Genomic DNA, 17,141 nt, shown 5'->3' with positions numbered 1-17,141 from the left:
CAAGTCACACCACGCGTGGCAACAAGTCAGTTATGAAGGGAGAAGGAACGGCGATATGAACCAACCTGGGAGGCAGGTGTGGGGGTCTTCCCCACAGTAGCATCTGGTTTAATGGGATCAAAATCCAGATCCAACAGGCTGGCTCCCTCCTGGAAGGGCCCAGGGGCATCAAACTTGGCAGCAGTGAGGGAGAAAAGCAGTATGAGCATTAGACACAGGCACACACGTGCACGGTGGAGGGAGGCTCTGGGATATCCCAGAGCTGAGGCTGCAAGCGCAGAAGAAATGGTAGCAGTGCAAACACTGGATGTGACTCCGGACTGCCTGGTGCCCACGATCATAGGCAGTTCACATGGGCGCCCTGTAAACCAAATCCAAGCCTTTTCCACAGCACTCATTCATTTTCTCACCCGGCCAAACGAGCTGACATGGTGTGAGCACCTGATCTGCTGCGGTCAAAAGGATCACTGCCACTGACAAGTCAGAAGGGCTGCTCTTCTAGGTGTGTCTACTCCCCACAGCTCATCCAGTTGCCTTTATACTGACAGACCAAGACTGAGTGCCTTAGCCTCACATAAAAGAGCTGCCATCCATACAACCTATCTCAGGAACACAAATCCAGGCAGAAAACCACTCAAACTGCTGGAAGGAAAGTCTGAGAGACCTCAGAGCTAACTCCCAAAGCTTCTAATTTCCTCCTGCCTTCTGAATCAGAAACACAAAATATGGCAGCTCACCCTAACTAAGGGATTTGAATTCCTCCCCAGTTCAAAAATGCTGTTTTCAACCATTTCCATTTCCAGGTATCCCATAAACTTATATACACATCTTCTAAAAAAGCATAAATTTAAGAAACTTTGCTAATTTCTTCAAAGTCAGCAGAATAACTCTCTTTGAGTGATTAATGCTCTGCCCAAAAGACAATGATCACACATTTGCTGATTTTCATTAATAAAAAGTCACTACAAAGGACACAAGTTATTAGTATTTAAAACTGGACTATTACTTTGGTGGTTTAATCTAACCACTACAAGATGCTCCTTTCCACTCAGCTTCAGAAGAAGCTGCTGTCTCCAGGAAGTCAGGAAGATTTGCCCCTGTTTCCTATGACCTCCCAGTTCACTGGCTCTACTACTTCAGCTACCTTTTCAATAACACAAAATATAGCAGGTTGGTCTCCACAGTCATATCAAAATCCTGCAATGGAAAAGCTTCTGGTAAGTAGAAAGAGATACCACTTTAGGTAAATCCTCTGAATGCCACCAACATCACCATCATTTTCACCTCTTCTAATTTTTTCTTACCCCAATTCTCTTACAGTTTTTTTTCTGCCTTATAAGCATGTCTTTCTGAGATCCACAAGGATGAGGACAAGAAACCAAGCTCTGTCATCTCACAACAATAAGCCCAGACCAGCATGCAAAAATCAACTGGCATTCTAGGAATTCTGGAACGATCTTCCAGCACATCCAGGCGACCCTTCAGAGAGGTTACAACCCCTGTCTTTGGTAGTGAGACATCAAAGGTTGCAGCCAGGGAATAGTCCTACCTGCCATTCAAGACTTAAATGCAAGGGCTAACACCCCTTGCCTTTACTCAAACTCACACAAGACAGCTCACTGGAACTAAGGCATCTGACAGGAACAGCCCTGGGCAACACACTGAGTGCCAGGGGTTGTTGGGCCCTTCAGTGAAGATTGTTCTGGAAACCAGAGTCCTCCCTCAGAACTCCCATCTGTTTGAAAGTCACAGCAGATCCCATCCTGGGTCAGAGCACTGATCAGGTGCTGAATATGTCTGTCTAAATGCTGGCATTCACATGGAAATACATGATACAGACCATGGGGCAGACAGAGCTGTCCATCACAATACAGGAGAAGAATGGAAGAACAGAAAATGATAAAGAGTTGCTCAGCTGCCTGCAGTCCCCACCTTCCAACACTGATGTCAAATCATCTCTCCACTCTGCAAGTTTTATCTATTGCAATGCCAAATCTGACATGGACTTCCTTCCCTCCCCATTTCATCTCTGCTCCTCAGCAGCTGGGTGGAAGGTGGCAAACCAGAGGCAGTGGAGCAGTGTGATGCAAGGAGAAGTAAGGGAATGAGTCACAGATGAGCACTAATAGAGATATGATTTGTGCTTTAACAAGCATTTAAGAAAAATATATATACACACATGTATATATATATGTATATATATATTTAAATAAAGTAGATGTAGGTATCTCATGACACAGCCAGAAATCTGGTCAGGCTCCTATACATATGTATAAGGACTACCATTCTTCTAGATCCAACACTGAATTTCCCACCTGGACAGCCTCCCTGGCAGTGATGTAAATCAAAGGGGAAGTGAAGAGAAAAATCCAGAATTTGAAAATGTTTTCCCTTTTTCAGGGCTTGAGAAGGTGCCATCTGACAATACTGTCTTAACTGCAGGTACAGTCCTGCCCATCTAACTGCATTAGCTTCTCTTTGCAAAGAAAACTTTGGCAATTCCTTTTGGCGTTCCCTGGGCTGGTGTGGGCTTTAAACCCCAAGCGCCACAGGTGAAGGCATGGGGAGCACAAAACTGTCTTCTCCCAGAACTAGCAGAGATGCCAAGGTCAGGAGTTAGGGATGTACATGAGCAAAAAAAAACATGCTTTGTCCACACTCAGGATCAGTGAGTCTGAAGAGAGCATATCATAGGATAATGAAGAGAGTTATAATCTATGTGCACTGCACAGTGATTACTTTCTGGCATCTTGACCAGCTGCATTTCTCCTCTTTCTTCTATGAATGAAAGCTCTCAAAGGGCAACATGTTACTGCCTTTTAGGTACCCTCCCCTTTAAGTCAGCTCCTAAGTAATCCTTTGCCTTCTGAGGTCTAATGCTGAGCTTGCTTTCCTCCTTCACCTGACCAGGTTTCATGGCTTGACATCTCCAAAGAGAAGAAATGTCTGAAGGAAGAGTTCAGAGGCAGAGAAGAATCAGGCAGGGCATAGCAGCTAACCTGCGAAGGGGTTGTCACACTTATCTCAGGGACAAAATTGTCATCAAACAGACTGATGATGTTCTCCTGCTTGATCTCCTTGGAGGGGGTGACTTTTGGAGGCGGAGGCACCGGAGGCCCTTTCCTCAACTGCATGCAAGTGAGCACATGGCCACAGCACAGACGGCGACACCCAAAAAAACCAAAGACAGGAACCAGGTTAGTCACAAAAACTGAAGGTGAGGGAAATCACAACCACTGGCACAGAGCAGGGTCCAATCAACTCCATCTGAAGAGAGAAGGGAAGGGGTGAAGGGCTGAATTGAAACAAAACAAAATAAATAACCACACGCCTCCAGAGAAGGTTTGGCATCATTAGTTACACTTCAGCTGTGGGCAAGTTTCCCTCTGCAGAGGAGAAGCGTAACACAATTAATATGCATTGACAAGACATGCATACATAATTAAAGCATGTGCAACCTTCAGAAGAACCACTGGGAAGGGAGCAGATAAATTCCTGAGAACATGATCCAACAGAACAGGCCAGCACTGCCTCCCTCTGGCGTACTTACCGTACCTAAGGGAATAAGAGAACAAACTCCATTTGTCCTGCCATGGGCAGGTGACCATGAGGACAGGCTGATCTGCCCAGTACTGGCTCCCAGGGCAGTGGTTAGCAGTGTGCTGTAAGAAAGGTCTGCAGGAGCTCTTGATGGCATCTCGGCTTTAGGCAAGAACAACTCAAACTCCTGGGAAGCCATGACTGCTGTGAGCCCAACTCTGCTCTCAGTTTCACCAGTGAGAACTGACAGTAATGAAGTCATGTTTCCCAAATGGAGTTCCCAATGAATACATAAAACCATCTCACCCTGTAACTCTAACCCATTCTAATACCCCTCATCATGATAAAGACTCAGCCTGACACTGCATCAACAACCCCACAGAAGCTGTGGTAGACCCTCCCTAGACCAACCCATCCACATATTTTCCACAATTTCCCATGCCCAAGGCTTAATGATCATTTCCAGATCAAGTCAGACTTTGAGGAGCTGCTGCTGTGTTGGGACAAATCACCCATACAAATTTCCAGCACCACAGTGATGCTCAGCAATGACAATGCCTTCCATTTACAATGAAGTTTTACAGCTACTTGATCTTCTTACTGTGCCCAAGGCAGCAAGACCAGAACCTGACAATGTGCACCCAGCATTAGAGTGTCAAGCCCAGATCTGAAACACAGAAATCCATTACTCCTAAGCCTGTGTGCACACTCCTCCAGCATATAACTGAGTTCTACAAGGCCTTTATTCAGATTTCTAAGGACATGCATGGTTTTCTACTGGATTAACGTACTTTAGAGAGAGTAATTGTGTATGAAAAAACACTTTTTTTTCTCCCTGAATAGCTAGCTAAAGGAAATAATGGAAGCAAGTGTGTTCACTTCCAACTTTTCACTGTTTGCAGAAGGTGGTGTGTCCATATTCCCTGAGAACAATCCCTTCCTGAAAAACCCCTGCCTGCCAGTTGCAAGATGGGACCAGAAATTTCAGGGAAATGCTGTTCTCAGAACAGAACCCTCTGTAGAAATGAAGGCTCCAATTACTAACTGTCAAGTCAAAAATATCACAACTCTTCTGCTATTTATTTCTCTAATATTGTCAGTCGCCTTCATTCCAATGCAACAGTATCTTAGAGACTGCCACACTATCCAGCATTACTTCCAACAGCAGCCTAAAACCACATTTCAAAGACAAGATGATTGCATATTGATGTTGGGTTATACCCACAAATTCATCGTGCACTAACAACTTTGTTGCCTAGAATAAACCAAATCCTCTAAAATCTTTCTGCTGACTTGGATCCCACAGAGCTTTATCTGCCCAAATTCAACATACTAGCACTGATTTGAAGAGTCTCATTACAGAGTTTCAGTAGTGTAACTGAGAGCAGAAGTTTGACCTTTTAAGTTTCCCAGACCCCCTGCAGTCCTGCGTCATCATCAAATCATTCTGCGGAGAGCTGAGATCATTCACTTCTTCCAAAAGACAGAAATAAACTGTTTTCAAAAATTAAAGGACAGTAAAAGAGTTTGGGGTTTGGCGTTTGGTTTTTTATTTTTGTATACGGAACAGTTCAAAATTTAATTAGCATTTATTTGGTCCGTCCTGGTTTTGTCTTTCTCTCCACAGCCTTTGCTTACACTCTGCATTGGTATTTCAGACATGAAGTGGCCAGAGAATTGTTCTTGCTTGTTGCTTTATCCTCCCACAGAAGGTGAGGCTCCTCAGCCTCCCTGGGGGGACCACAGACCAAATCACTTACCCATAGGTCAAAAGTAATGACACCTTTGAAGATTTCAGTGTTAAGGTTGGACACTGTTGAGAGAGCAGACACTTGTGTTTCCCAGCAGGCTGGCAACCTGACACACACTTGGTTTCTAGATTTTATCCATACAGACACCAGGCTCGGCTCTGAGTGTGAAACTCATCCCTTTGTCCTCCCTCCCTCTGGAGCCAGCTCCATCTTTTAGCAGCTACTGTGAATACAGAGTGGAGCTCTTGCTTTTCACCACAGTGATGCCTGGAGGGATGAATACAATACAGACTGGGAAAGAGCTGCCAGGCGGTGGCAGCATTTGCTGCAAATACAATTTCAGTCTTGCCTGTGGCCCATCAGAGCCAGGGCTGCACTGAATATACTCCAGCCCCATTCCTGCAGGCAGGCAGGCAGGCAGCAAGTGAAGGAGAAAGCACTTGCAGGCTGGCAAAAACAAGGGTTATGTGTGCTATTTAAAGGAAAGAAAAGAAGCCAAACTCAGCAAGATGAGTTCACAGTGAAGTCTGCTGTGAACAGCTTAACACATCTATACGATTTCTTGTTCCAAATTATAGTCAAGTTCTGGAAATCTCTGGAGGAGGGAAAAAAAAAAAAACCAAGAAACCTGCAACAGAAAGGCAATTCCGGATATCCTGTCTTCTCTCCCCCATACACACAGCCTACTCCAAAGGTCCTAACCAGGTTGGTGGTGAAGCCACTTTTAGGATCTGCACTGCCAAGCTGTTCAGAGACCCTGGAGAAGTCCTGAAAAGACACTGCCAGGCATCCACACATCTCACAGGGCTGCAAAAGAAACTTTGTCATGCATCCCGTTCCTGTCCCTCAGTAATCCCAAAAATCAAATATGCAGTGGAGAGAAAATATTGTGAGAGGCTATCCGGAAACAGGAGAAAGCCTACCCCACAGGCCTGGATTTTGAATTACACTGCAATGCATGGAACAGCAAGGAAGTTCTGGGTTGCACCCTCCTCTTTTCAGAGGCAGTGGGTTTTTTTACCAGTTTGGCCAGAACACCTCTCAGCTTTAATTCTTCCTGGAGGACGACTCCCCAGTGTCCCACTTACCGAGATCCAACAATTGGGATCTAACATAAATTTGGCCTAGTTACTACTTTTCCCTACTAAGCTTTTCACCCACTCAGCAAGAGAGGGACAGGAAGAGGAAGCAAATGTCTTATCTTCCCAAAGTAAAATATACTATATGATATGCTGAATAGCTACATCTACTGTTTCGAACATGCTGCTGGATAATTCCTGTGTAAGAAAAGGCCTAACGAAGGCCACATGGAAGGTATCAGACTCCATACAATGGACCATCTTCTTCCTGGAACCCACCAGATTTCTTCATAGCATAAAAATATTATCTTCCTTTTTTTTTTTTACATGATATCTTAACTTGATAGTAAAGTAAAACGCCATCCAAAGTACAGATGTTCTCCTTATCAATATTAAGCTTTTTTATTTTAACTTTCCTCAGCTACAGAAGTTCTTGAGAAGAAACTGGACCATTGAATTCCACAGGTTAATTCAAATGTGAAGAACAAACTTCCTCGCCTAGCTGCAACTCCATCCTCCCTGGATCTTCTTGGCCATCCTACCAGACAGCAAAACACATTACTGGCCTTTCCCCTGTGAAGACATCCAAAGACACTCAGTTCTCATGATATAAAGATGGCCAATAATCAACTTGCATTCTTAGGAACTTTTCTCAGGAACCAGTGAACGAAAACTACCATCATGTCATATTCTGCGTGCTCCATAGCAGGATGAGGTCTGAAAAACAACTGATGGATGTCTTTGGCTCACAGAGCTTGTGCCATCAGCAGAGACATGTCAATGTCATGGGGACACTACCTGAGATGGTGACTTTGGGATGCTTGCCCCAGGTGCTTCCAAAGTGGATGGTTCCAGCTCATGGTTGACAGTCTTGGTCTCAGGGCTGGTGATAGGAGATCCATCTGGTGGAGGCGAGGGGCTTTTATTTGCTTTCGCTGGGGTGCTGTCACTGAAGGAAGTGGAGAGAGAAAGGGAGAGAGGGGGGGAGAGAGAGGGAAAGAGAAAGAGAGAGAAGTCTGAGCAAAGCTGAGGAGGAGTTGTGCTAGCCAGCACAGATCAGTGGCCTCCATTATCTCTTTACTTCACTGCCCAGACATGTGATGAACCCATTTGGAGCTTCTGAGAAGCATCTTTGCTGAGTCACTTGCAGACCAACACACTGCAACAGCATTACTTTGCAGCAGGCTCCTCGCTAAATTCCTACAGAATTGATATACTTGTCTCAAACACAAACAAAAACAAAACAACCAGGCACCCTTAATTTTGCTGGATTTTAACATAAGTGCCTGACATTAAGTTATAGTCTTTAATACTGAGGAAGCAGATGGGAAAAGGAGTTCAGTGCTGCTCATTTAAATTCTACAGATTAGAACTTTTCTGCATGGTGGTCTACAGACACCTGCATGGGTTATGACTAATAGATTCACAACACCTGAATGAAGGCTGTAATGATAAAATATCGTATTCCTTGATGTGGTACAAACTGGCTAAGCTAGGAGAGAGGCAAAGTAGCCAGAAGTTTAACAGATCATTCCAGACAGCAAGGGAATAGTGAGGTTCTGGCTACTAATAGAGATTTCTCTATTATGAAAAGTCTCCCCAGTTGGTCTTTATTCCAAGACTGCTTCTGACACACAGTCAAAAGGGATTCTTCAGGGAATTAAGATGCAAGAAGCACATGCCAATGGCATTTGTTGGTTCACAGCTTGGACAGATTTGGGCAGATTTTTCCAGGGAATGGCAAGGGGCAAATGCCGTTCCCTACAGGCATGCCCTGGCTGCATGTCAAGTCTGGCTTCAAAACACAGAATCATGAGAGATTTAGTAAAAAGTTGGTTACCAAGAATTTCAACAGGGAAAAATGTAAAAACATTTTCTCAACTGAATTCGCAGAAACAGCTGAATCACTTTGGCTGAAATCCAGCTCCCCAAAAAAACCTAATCAATATATCTGAAGTCATGGAGAAGCGCACACACTGCTGGGGGATATTTTAGCAGAAGTGATTACAGTTTGGCAAAACCATATACAGATGAAAATATAATATCACAGCATATTGCAAAAAGGGCTGTGCAACCCCATCTACAGGGAGTGATATTTGACTCCACTTATAAAGTCACAGTTCCTGTGAAATACAAGTCCTTGAGAGAAGCTGAAACAGATCCTTTCCAACAACTTGAGACACTAAATCCTGGCATAGAGCCAGGACTAAAGCAAGGCAGATCTGATCCTGCAGGGAGATCAAGCAATTTATTATTTTGCTCTGTCCCAAGACAGTCCAGAGCCTCAGACATGTACATCCACTCACACTTGGATGCCTGAGTTGTGGTGGTCACTGGCCAACATGCATGATGGCCTCATTCCTAAACATTTGTTTACCAGTAGGGGATAGCAAGAGGAAGAAGGGATAGCAAGGCATTTCAACAAACCTCCTCTTACAAGCAAGCATCTCACCCTGCTCAGCATTCCAGCTTTCAGGCTCCCCATCCCATTCCCTCTTCATTCACTTCTCCCTCACCCATTCCCCCCACTTTCTCCCCATATCCACACCCCACACGCACATTTCCCCACAAAGCACTTTTTCTCAGGTCCACATGCAGGTTGGACACTTCTGATTACACTGATGCCAACAGCACACCAACATGATGCAACAAACCCAACGACATTCTCTGCCAGCAGCTCTCAACCAGGGGCACACACACCAAGGGAGAAAGAGGGAAATGAAGAAGGAAAAGGGAAGAGGAGAGACTCAAGAACATGTATGCCAACCCCTGCAGTTCTTCAGTCTGACTGAACAGTGCCCTTCCTCAGAGGTTCCCAGAAATCACTTCAATACATGGGTTGTGTAAAGAATTCTGCAAAATTTACCAAATTGTGCTACGGATTAAAAGTAGTAATGGTTGGAGGGTGAAGATAAAGAAGTCCTAGCCTAAACAGGAGTCATCAGGAAACACCAGAAATGTCAAAAAACATTCTCTAATGTTAGAGTTGGGGGGTGGGGGGGGAAGTACATTTTTCCTCATCTGGAGTTGAAAGCACTTTGGAGAAGATAGGGGACACAGCGATCTACACACCTAGACTGCTAGGAGTTCTCAAATGCCTGGACTTCACTGGGAATACTGGGACTACTGCCTATCAGGTGGCCTACCAAGACAAGGGTAGACTTTTCCTTCTAGGGACTTGAAAAGGCCAGTTCTCCCAGTGAGACAGGAGATCAGGCTTATTTTCTAAAGGCCATAAAACAGCTTTGTAGTGCCATATTTCTGGTGCCTGGCAGTGACTTAATTTGGAGATATATTGGTAAAAGGCTCCCATGTGAGTCATTGTAGGACAAGGGAAGAAACTGGGCTGTGAGGGCCCCACACTAAAGCCTTCATTAAGTCACTACTATTTACAGCTTGTTTGATGTGTTGGCCAGTTCCCCTAGGAAAATGCCAGTGCTAATTTTGGCTGAGCCTTTTTCAGCCCCCTGAGCGGCACCTTCATTCCTGCACTTGTTGCTTTGCACGGATTTAGCCAGTGCAACCAGCATCAAGTGAGATGGTCACCAGGATCCTCTGTCCTTCACACGTCCCCAGGGAGCACACACTGCCCACACAGAGCAAAGCCTTGTCTCCAACTAACTGCTTGCTCCAGGAAACACAGGAAAAAGCTAGTGTGGAGACTGTACCTACTGACCAAACATGAGCACCACAGTAAAAGCAAGCCAAAACAACAAGGTCATTGCTCTGCCTTTTTCCTTCCCATGAGAAGTTGGGAAGTGATGCCAAATCCAGGAATATCAGGCAATGAAGGGAAAGGGGTGTCAACTTTCTTCTGCAAACAGGGAGCTGGGTCTAATGCCGCTGAAGGGAAAATCAAAATATCCCAGCCTCTTTTAGTGCTGCTGAGCTCCCAGACTCTCCATGGTGCTGCCTCATTTGCTCTGGAAGGACAGAGTAACATCTGCAGATGAGTTTCCCTTGCACTTGTAACAATCCGACATCAGAGGATAAACCTATTTTCCAATATGGTAAAAACAGACCAATCTCCTCCTGCCAAGTTCTCGAGTTATAAAAGAAAAAAAAGGTTGGCTTCCCAGTTAGGGCTCACATTGGGCCTTTTACCTAAAGGTAATTAATTTTTTTACCACCACAGAATGCTGGAGAACTATTTAGATATTTTAAAAAACTGAAAAGAGCAGGTGGGAGAAAGAAGGAAAAAAGAACCTACACACTCAAACATATGGGGGCACAAATGTACATTCTTGCTGCAAATGAAAGACTGACCAAGTTCCAGATTCTCCTTCCTTGCAGCAGGGATTGCACATTTCTCTGTGACCCCAGCAGCTGCTCCAACAGCAGAAAGCCCCAGCAGTGCCCAGGTCAGGCACCTTAACTGCTGGATTTTACCAAGGCAGAGCAGGAGGACATTGTGGCTAGCGCTCACTGAGCAGGGATTTGCTAGCTCTCCTTCTCTTGTATAATCCATCCATTCTCAATGACTGGAAATATTAGACCTCCTGCCTGGTGCAGATACATCAGCCCAACCAAGACCAGAGAAAGACATCCAGAGAAGTACTCCAGTGAATCCCCATTTTCCTACAGTAGAAAACCTCAGAATATTGCTTTACTACTTTTTATTTTAGGTTAAAATATCCATTCTTTACTCTCCAACCTCCCACTTTACAAAGTATGCATAGCTGAGGCAAAGAGAAGGGCTGCATGACTTTCCCTAGTCAGCAGGAAGCCAGATCAGAAAAACAAGGATCCCAATCCACCATCACTTTCTTTTATTGCTGGCAGGACACTATCTTGATGAGTGTAATTTTTTTTTTCCTATAAGGATCCCATGGAGGGAGTATCAACAGAAGGAGTAAGAACAACAAAAATTGGAGCAATTTTCCATGCCATTATGCAGCAATTCCCACTTTGCTCCAGAGCATGTTCTTGTCAAGAGTCCTTAACCTATAATGACTCGAGGCATTGCAGCAATCCAGTTAATGAATGCCATCACTGTTTTGAAAAGCAAGATGCAGACATTAGTCTTTATACAAGACAAGAGGCTTCCTTTTCCTCCAGCCCTGCACAAAAATTTTAATGGATGGAGCAAGATAGCAAGGATCCTCAAGAACAGAGCAAGTAAGGAGCAATGCTGGAAGTATCTTTCTTGCATCTCATCATTCTCCCAACTGCAACAGGTAGGTAACATAGGACTTAATAGGATTTCTGGGTATGAAAGTCCTGCCTGCTGGTCCTCCCTGGCCAGGCAGGGGATGAGAATGCAGCATTTCAGACCTATTCAAAAGGACAAACCCACAAGGTGAAACTAGAAGCTGTTAAACACCACAATGGATCATATTTCCCATGGAAAACCCAGCACTGCATTTTCCATCACACAAAAACAACTGGACAGACAATGCCTGAGTTTTCACACTGCCTTCTTAGATAGGAAAAGAAGCAAGGATTCAAACCAGGCACACAAGCAGTTAATGGGATTATCCAGACACAGAGAGATCTCAGCAGGACCCAGCAGGCCATGAACACATGCAAAGGACCCCTCTCCCACCACAGGGTTAACACGTGCCAGGCTGTTAGAGTCCAGCAACAGCCTCTCCAGTTTTAGGAGCTAAACCAAACACGTATCGAAATGCTGCTCTCCATACCGGTACCTGCTCATCTTTTTCCTCAGCCTGGCGAACAGTTTAGTTTTCTTTCTGTTGAGGATGGCACGCAAATCATTTCAGTTACAGGATGGCACAGGCAAACCAGGGAGGAAAAGTTAAGGTTCCAAGCACTCACTTATTTGGTGCTGCAAAACTCGCTGCAATTAAGATGACAGGATCTCCCCTCTCTCTCTTTCTCACACACACACACACACACATACACACTTTCCTTCATTCCTAGAAAGCTATGGCCTGGTTTGGAGAAATTAGAAGAAGGTTCTTTATGCCTGTCAAAGACCTACAGATATATATATATATATAAGCAAACTAGAACTTTCTCTGCACTTTGGAATAGGGGACCAGGGTGCACATGGAGAGGAAGGAAACTGTACAGACCACCAGAGTACTGTAAATGTCCTTTCATAGCTCCTCACTCTCCCCTGTGAATATTGCTGTAAAAGAAACAAGCTCTCCCTTCTTCCTCATGCAATCTGTGCAGTCTTATACATGGAACCTAATCAGCAGCTTTCCTACCACATCTTTTTCCAGTTTGCCCAACCATACTAGGATAATGCCACAGATCTCCCTGGTCTTCTGGGCATCTGAGCCCTGAATGTTTGAATTCTTTCAGAAACAAATCCCAAACATATGTCTGAGGTTCCCAGAAATACACCAGTTGTTCTGTGCTACTGTGCTACGCTGGCCACAGCAGCATTTCTGTAGAGCCTCGCAAGAATGCCATAATGATGTGCACAGATAACTGCCTCTCGTCTCACACCTCCTCATTCATTTCCTGCCATTGTATCGATCTCCAATCCCCTTCCCAGTAGAAAAGGTTTAGGGAAGCATCTGCTCCTACTGCAGACCACAATAATCCATCAGATGAGTGAAGGCTATTTCCTCCTGCACACTCTGCACCCCAATGAGAGGCCAAACGTGCAGCAGACACAGAAGTGCCTCACAGCATTTCCTGGTCACTGCAAAACATATTTACTACCCTGGCAAACCTTTCCTACATCCTCCCACAACACCCTGCTCCACTGTGCTCAGGAGAAAGAGAGTTGCTCTGGGGCAGGTCTGGTACCTCAGCTGAGATGCACTGAGTAGGTGATGAAGCAGCAGCACTCAGACTGCTGCCCACACAGGGACCTCTGTGAGTCCACTCAGCTTTGGGTTTTAGGGCCATGTGGTCTTGTAGCCATCCAAAGAGCACAGAACTGCAGCTGAGACACCCATTACAGCCCTAGAGGATGCTAACAGTTTGAGGCAGGGGCAGGAATTGCAAAGACAGGTAATTTGTTCATTGAAAGCTCTTTAAGGCCAGAAACTTCCTGCCACAACAGCAATGAACATCTCTGGGCCAGGCTGTCAATGCTGCCTGCAATCAGTTCCTCGAGGAAGAGAGAAAGGAGGATGAAGGAGCTGGGCAAAGGCACCACAGTCTCCTCACAAAGTTTCAGTCTGGTTGGGTTGTGATGATCAACAGACATCACATGCTAACTTGGAAGAAGACATTATTTTCACAAGTAGCATTCCTACTAGCATCACTGAAATCTGCTGTCAGCAATCCAAAATTATGGGGCCAAATTCAACCCAAGCTTCCTCTTTCTTTAGAGCTGGCAAACACCACACTGGAAGAACTGCTGGACGAAGGCACACAAGTCATCTGTGCATGACTGCAACAAGGTAAACTGGGAGGAGAGACAAGGGAGCACAGAGGTCTCAACAGCTGGTCTATCCAAACCAATGCACTCAGACCACAGCTTGCCCTTACTTCATGCTGACTTCATCACCTCTCTTCATCAGTACACCAACTGAGGACCTGGGCTGTGCTCCTGCTCACCCAGCACATGGGATTCGCAGCAGCTGGAAGCCAGAGTCCAACACTATTTCATCACTCGTGCACTTGGATGGGAGCCAGTCAGCCTAATCCAGAGCCCAGCCTCTCCCTCCCTTCTCAGTGCTAGGGAATGTGCAGACTTGCACTTAAACGTGCAGACAGGACCCAGCTGAGGGAAGAAAACTGAAGGCCCAGAGGACATTCACTTTTTGCACACACACAGATTGAAAGTGCTCTGAGTTCAGGAGGCCTCATATTAGTGAGGCTGCACTACTTCCACAACACACAGGAAACGCCCTTTAGGTGGGTACACGGGATGGGCACAAGGCTTTGGCAAAATGGTGATTCCTAGTTTGGAGAGCCAAAGAAGGGGCTGAGGAAATGGGCTCTTGGTGCTCAAGCTACAAACTGCAGGTACCTGATGAAAGGTTTTGAGGGAAAGAACAGGACAGGTGCTGGGCAACTGGACCCAGAAGGAAGGGCAGCTCAGTAGCTGGAATTAGACTTTAAAAAGCAGAGCTGAGAATCATTTGCCTCAATACCAGCACCTAGTGAAAGTTTAGGCTCCAGGTGCCATCCTAGAAAGGTAAGAGGTATTGCATTGTGTCACCTGGTCCCAAGTGCAATCGTGGGCATGCTCTAGGAAGTCTCAAGAGGGCACTGGCAGGTAGTCAAATCACGCCCAACTGACAACATGGAGGCTTCAATACCCCTGGGTAGAGATATCCCTGTCCCACCTCCCCTGCTGAGGGAAAGACACCACCCACAGTTACTGACCTGGGCTGTGCTTTAACAGGGAAGGCATTGCCTGCGTACTGCTTGTCTAGACCCAGCAGGACATCATGAAGATTTTGGTTCAACTGGAAAAGACAAAAACAAAAGAAAGAAAAATAATGAGAAAAGAGCCCGAATGCCAGAAAAGTCTGGGCTGGCCGGCACAGACTGAGCAAATGCAGGCTTGTGGCAGAACATGTACTTTCTCAGCTATCCCAAGAGAGGACAGCCCTGAATCTGCTTCCACTTCTCTGTGGGGTATGCAGTGCGACAGTACTTGAGCTGTCAAAGAGCTGCTGGCACCTCTGGGAATGCTCTATCTTCCTTACAGATCGTCCTCTTTGCTTCCCTATCACAGGGGCCAACCAATGTGCTGCCAGCTACCACTGCAGAAGAACACTGAGTGTTCACCTGGGATCTGGGTGCCACAACTGGAGCTTCACTCTGGATTTGCAACCACAAGCTGTTCCTCAGACCTCCTTACCAAAGCTTGGGATACGGCCATTTCAACTGTGGAGCCCAAGGCAGCTGGACTTCAGGTGAACAAGCCTTAACTTCACCAGCTACCTGGGCCTTCTAGGCTTGGGCAGAACCTGGGATATCTTTGCAGAAATGCAATATTAGGGGTTAAACTCTTCCTGGCAGCAAAAGTTGCAATAGTCACTCCAGCCACTCCTATTCTGAAACAGCCAATCCATAAACAAGACAAGACGCCAGATTTATCACTGGTAGGAGGAGGGATCCCATGCAATCAATGTTGGAGGCATTGTGCAGGCAACACCAGCAATTAATTGGATGCTGTAGCAGTAATAAGAAACAGATGGTTCTTATGGAACAAAGCAAAAGCCCTGCCCTCACACAAAACTCCTAAAGAAAGAAAAAACTGTTGCAAGAAAAATCATACAAGAAGAGAATTCCTGTCTAACAAGCATCTTTCCCATGTTTCGTTGAATGTAATTTAACAGCAACAAACCAGCAATGATAATAATCCTCCCCATTCTTAACACTTAGTTCATCCCTCAGTGGAGAAGAGCAGGCTATTAACTGGAAAAGACCCCATAAAATGTCAGCAGGGCTCAAAATTGATGTGTTACACCAAGGCAGAAGGCCCCTGACTGCTGGGAATTGAAGGACTATAATGTTTCCTGTTGCTTAGTGGCTGTTTTGTTGTCAGAATGACATTAGGGAGCAGAGGGAATAGAAGGGTTTTCCAGCTGGGCTCTCAGTCCCTCCTCAAGATTAGTGCAACATTTACATTTTCACATCTTGGAAGCAGCATACAGGCCTAAGGAATTCAGGATTTCTCTAGCTCTTAACTGAATGAACAAGAACATATTTGTAAATGACAGTGGCAATAGGGGACTTCCCACAGACTGGTCCTGAGGTCTCCTCTGAGGTTTTTGTGGTTTTTGTTTGTGTGGATTTTTTGTTTAGTTGGCTTTTTGTTGTTTTGTTTGTTTGTTTGTTTGTTGGGGTTTGGGTTTTGTTTTTCTTTTATTAACTAACAGGATAAGCTGTTAGTTGCCTTACCTTGCTCATTTCTTTATGGAAGTTCTCTTCTAGGCCTGCTATACTCTGGAATGTGTTGACATAGAAACCAACACGACTGCCAAACGAAAAACAAGACAGAAGAACTTAATGGACACAATGCTCTCTCAAAACCTTCCAACCCTGCCTGTTCTGCTACTTCCCACCCACCATTCCCATTCAAACTCAACTCTGTCAGGTCTGGTACATGTGGGAAGAGAGGGTGGCAGGGAAGTGTGAAGGGAATGATGGAGCAAAGGTCAGGCACAGGGCCTGTTGGTCTTTGTTTCACCTCCCTTTTCATCACCACAGTCACTGGTATGGCAAACCCATGGTTTCCCAAGTCTTTCAAAAAGTTGGGCAGAGTTGGTGGCCCAAAGAGATTAGGCAGACAAAGCAGAGAAATACAGTTTCTCTTTGTGGTAAAATCATGTTTTTCAGGAAAATCACAAAGCACAGAGTGAACCTGGCTGGGGCAAATCCTAGGACAGATGGAGACGATCCAGAAAAAAAAAAGAGCAGACACCCAGTCTAGACTAACAAGAACAGTGACACAAGAGCTTGGATATTTGCTTCCTTCCAACCAGCCCTTCAAAAACTTGCAGCACTCACCTATTCCATAGCGAAGGCAGTTCCTCCTGCAGATCAACATTCATCTCTTCAAACACCTTCTGAGCCTTTACTAACTCTTCTTCAGCCTTAGTAACAGAGAAGGAAGGTTGTCAGCTCCAGCACAGACAAGTACCCTGCAGGGCTGGGACAACTGTGACTCTTTGGACTTCTTTGGGAGACCAGGAAAAATTCTGGCATGAGGTAATCAGCATCCCAAATGAGTCTCCCAGGAACCAGGGTTGCACCATAGGTGACCCTTCAGTTTGAATGTGTTCCTCTCAGGTTCTCTCAATGGATTTCCCCACTTGTACACTCAGCAAGTAATTCAAACAACCACTAATGTGTTCTAAATTATTTAAATTTCCCTGGCTTCAAA

At 45.3% G+C, this 17,141-nt stretch overlaps 1 protein-coding gene across 10 annotated transcripts in view; it reads right to left on the bottom strand.

Moving 5' to 3' along the window:
• Positions 1 to 17,141, bottom strand: part of BIN1 (bridging integrator 1) — a 90,973-nt gene that overhangs the window by 16,321 nt on the left and 57,511 nt on the right. For 3 of the 10 annotated variants that reach the window (XM_085066873.1, XM_085066871.1, XM_085066879.1), the window contains 7 exons: positions 16,766 to 16,851; positions 16,157 to 16,232; positions 14,630 to 14,712; positions 12,019 to 12,063; positions 7,169 to 7,319; positions 3,000 to 3,128; positions 66 to 173 (listed from right to left, as the gene is read on the bottom strand). In XM_085066873.1, the coding sequence (XP_084922999.1) occupies positions 66 to 173; positions 3,000 to 3,128; positions 7,169 to 7,319; positions 12,019 to 12,063; positions 14,630 to 14,712; positions 16,157 to 16,232; positions 16,766 to 16,851 (678 nt within the window). Of the gene's footprint in view, positions 1 to 65; positions 174 to 2,999; positions 3,129 to 7,168; positions 7,320 to 12,012; positions 12,064 to 14,629; positions 14,713 to 16,156; positions 16,233 to 16,765; positions 16,852 to 17,141 lie in introns of all 10 variants that reach the window. The other 7 variants (XM_085066875.1, XM_085066874.1, XM_085066880.1 and 4 more) reach the window with 4 other exon arrangements.

The sequence above is a fragment of the Lichenostomus cassidix genome, chromosome 7, assembly GCF_008360975.1.
Source record: "Lichenostomus cassidix isolate B80296 chromosome 7, HeHo_3.0, whole genome shotgun sequence".
Lineage (NCBI taxonomy): Eukaryota > Metazoa > Chordata > Aves > Passeriformes > Meliphagidae > Lichenostomus > Lichenostomus cassidix.
This window is presented reverse-complemented; position numbering and strand designations above follow the sequence as displayed.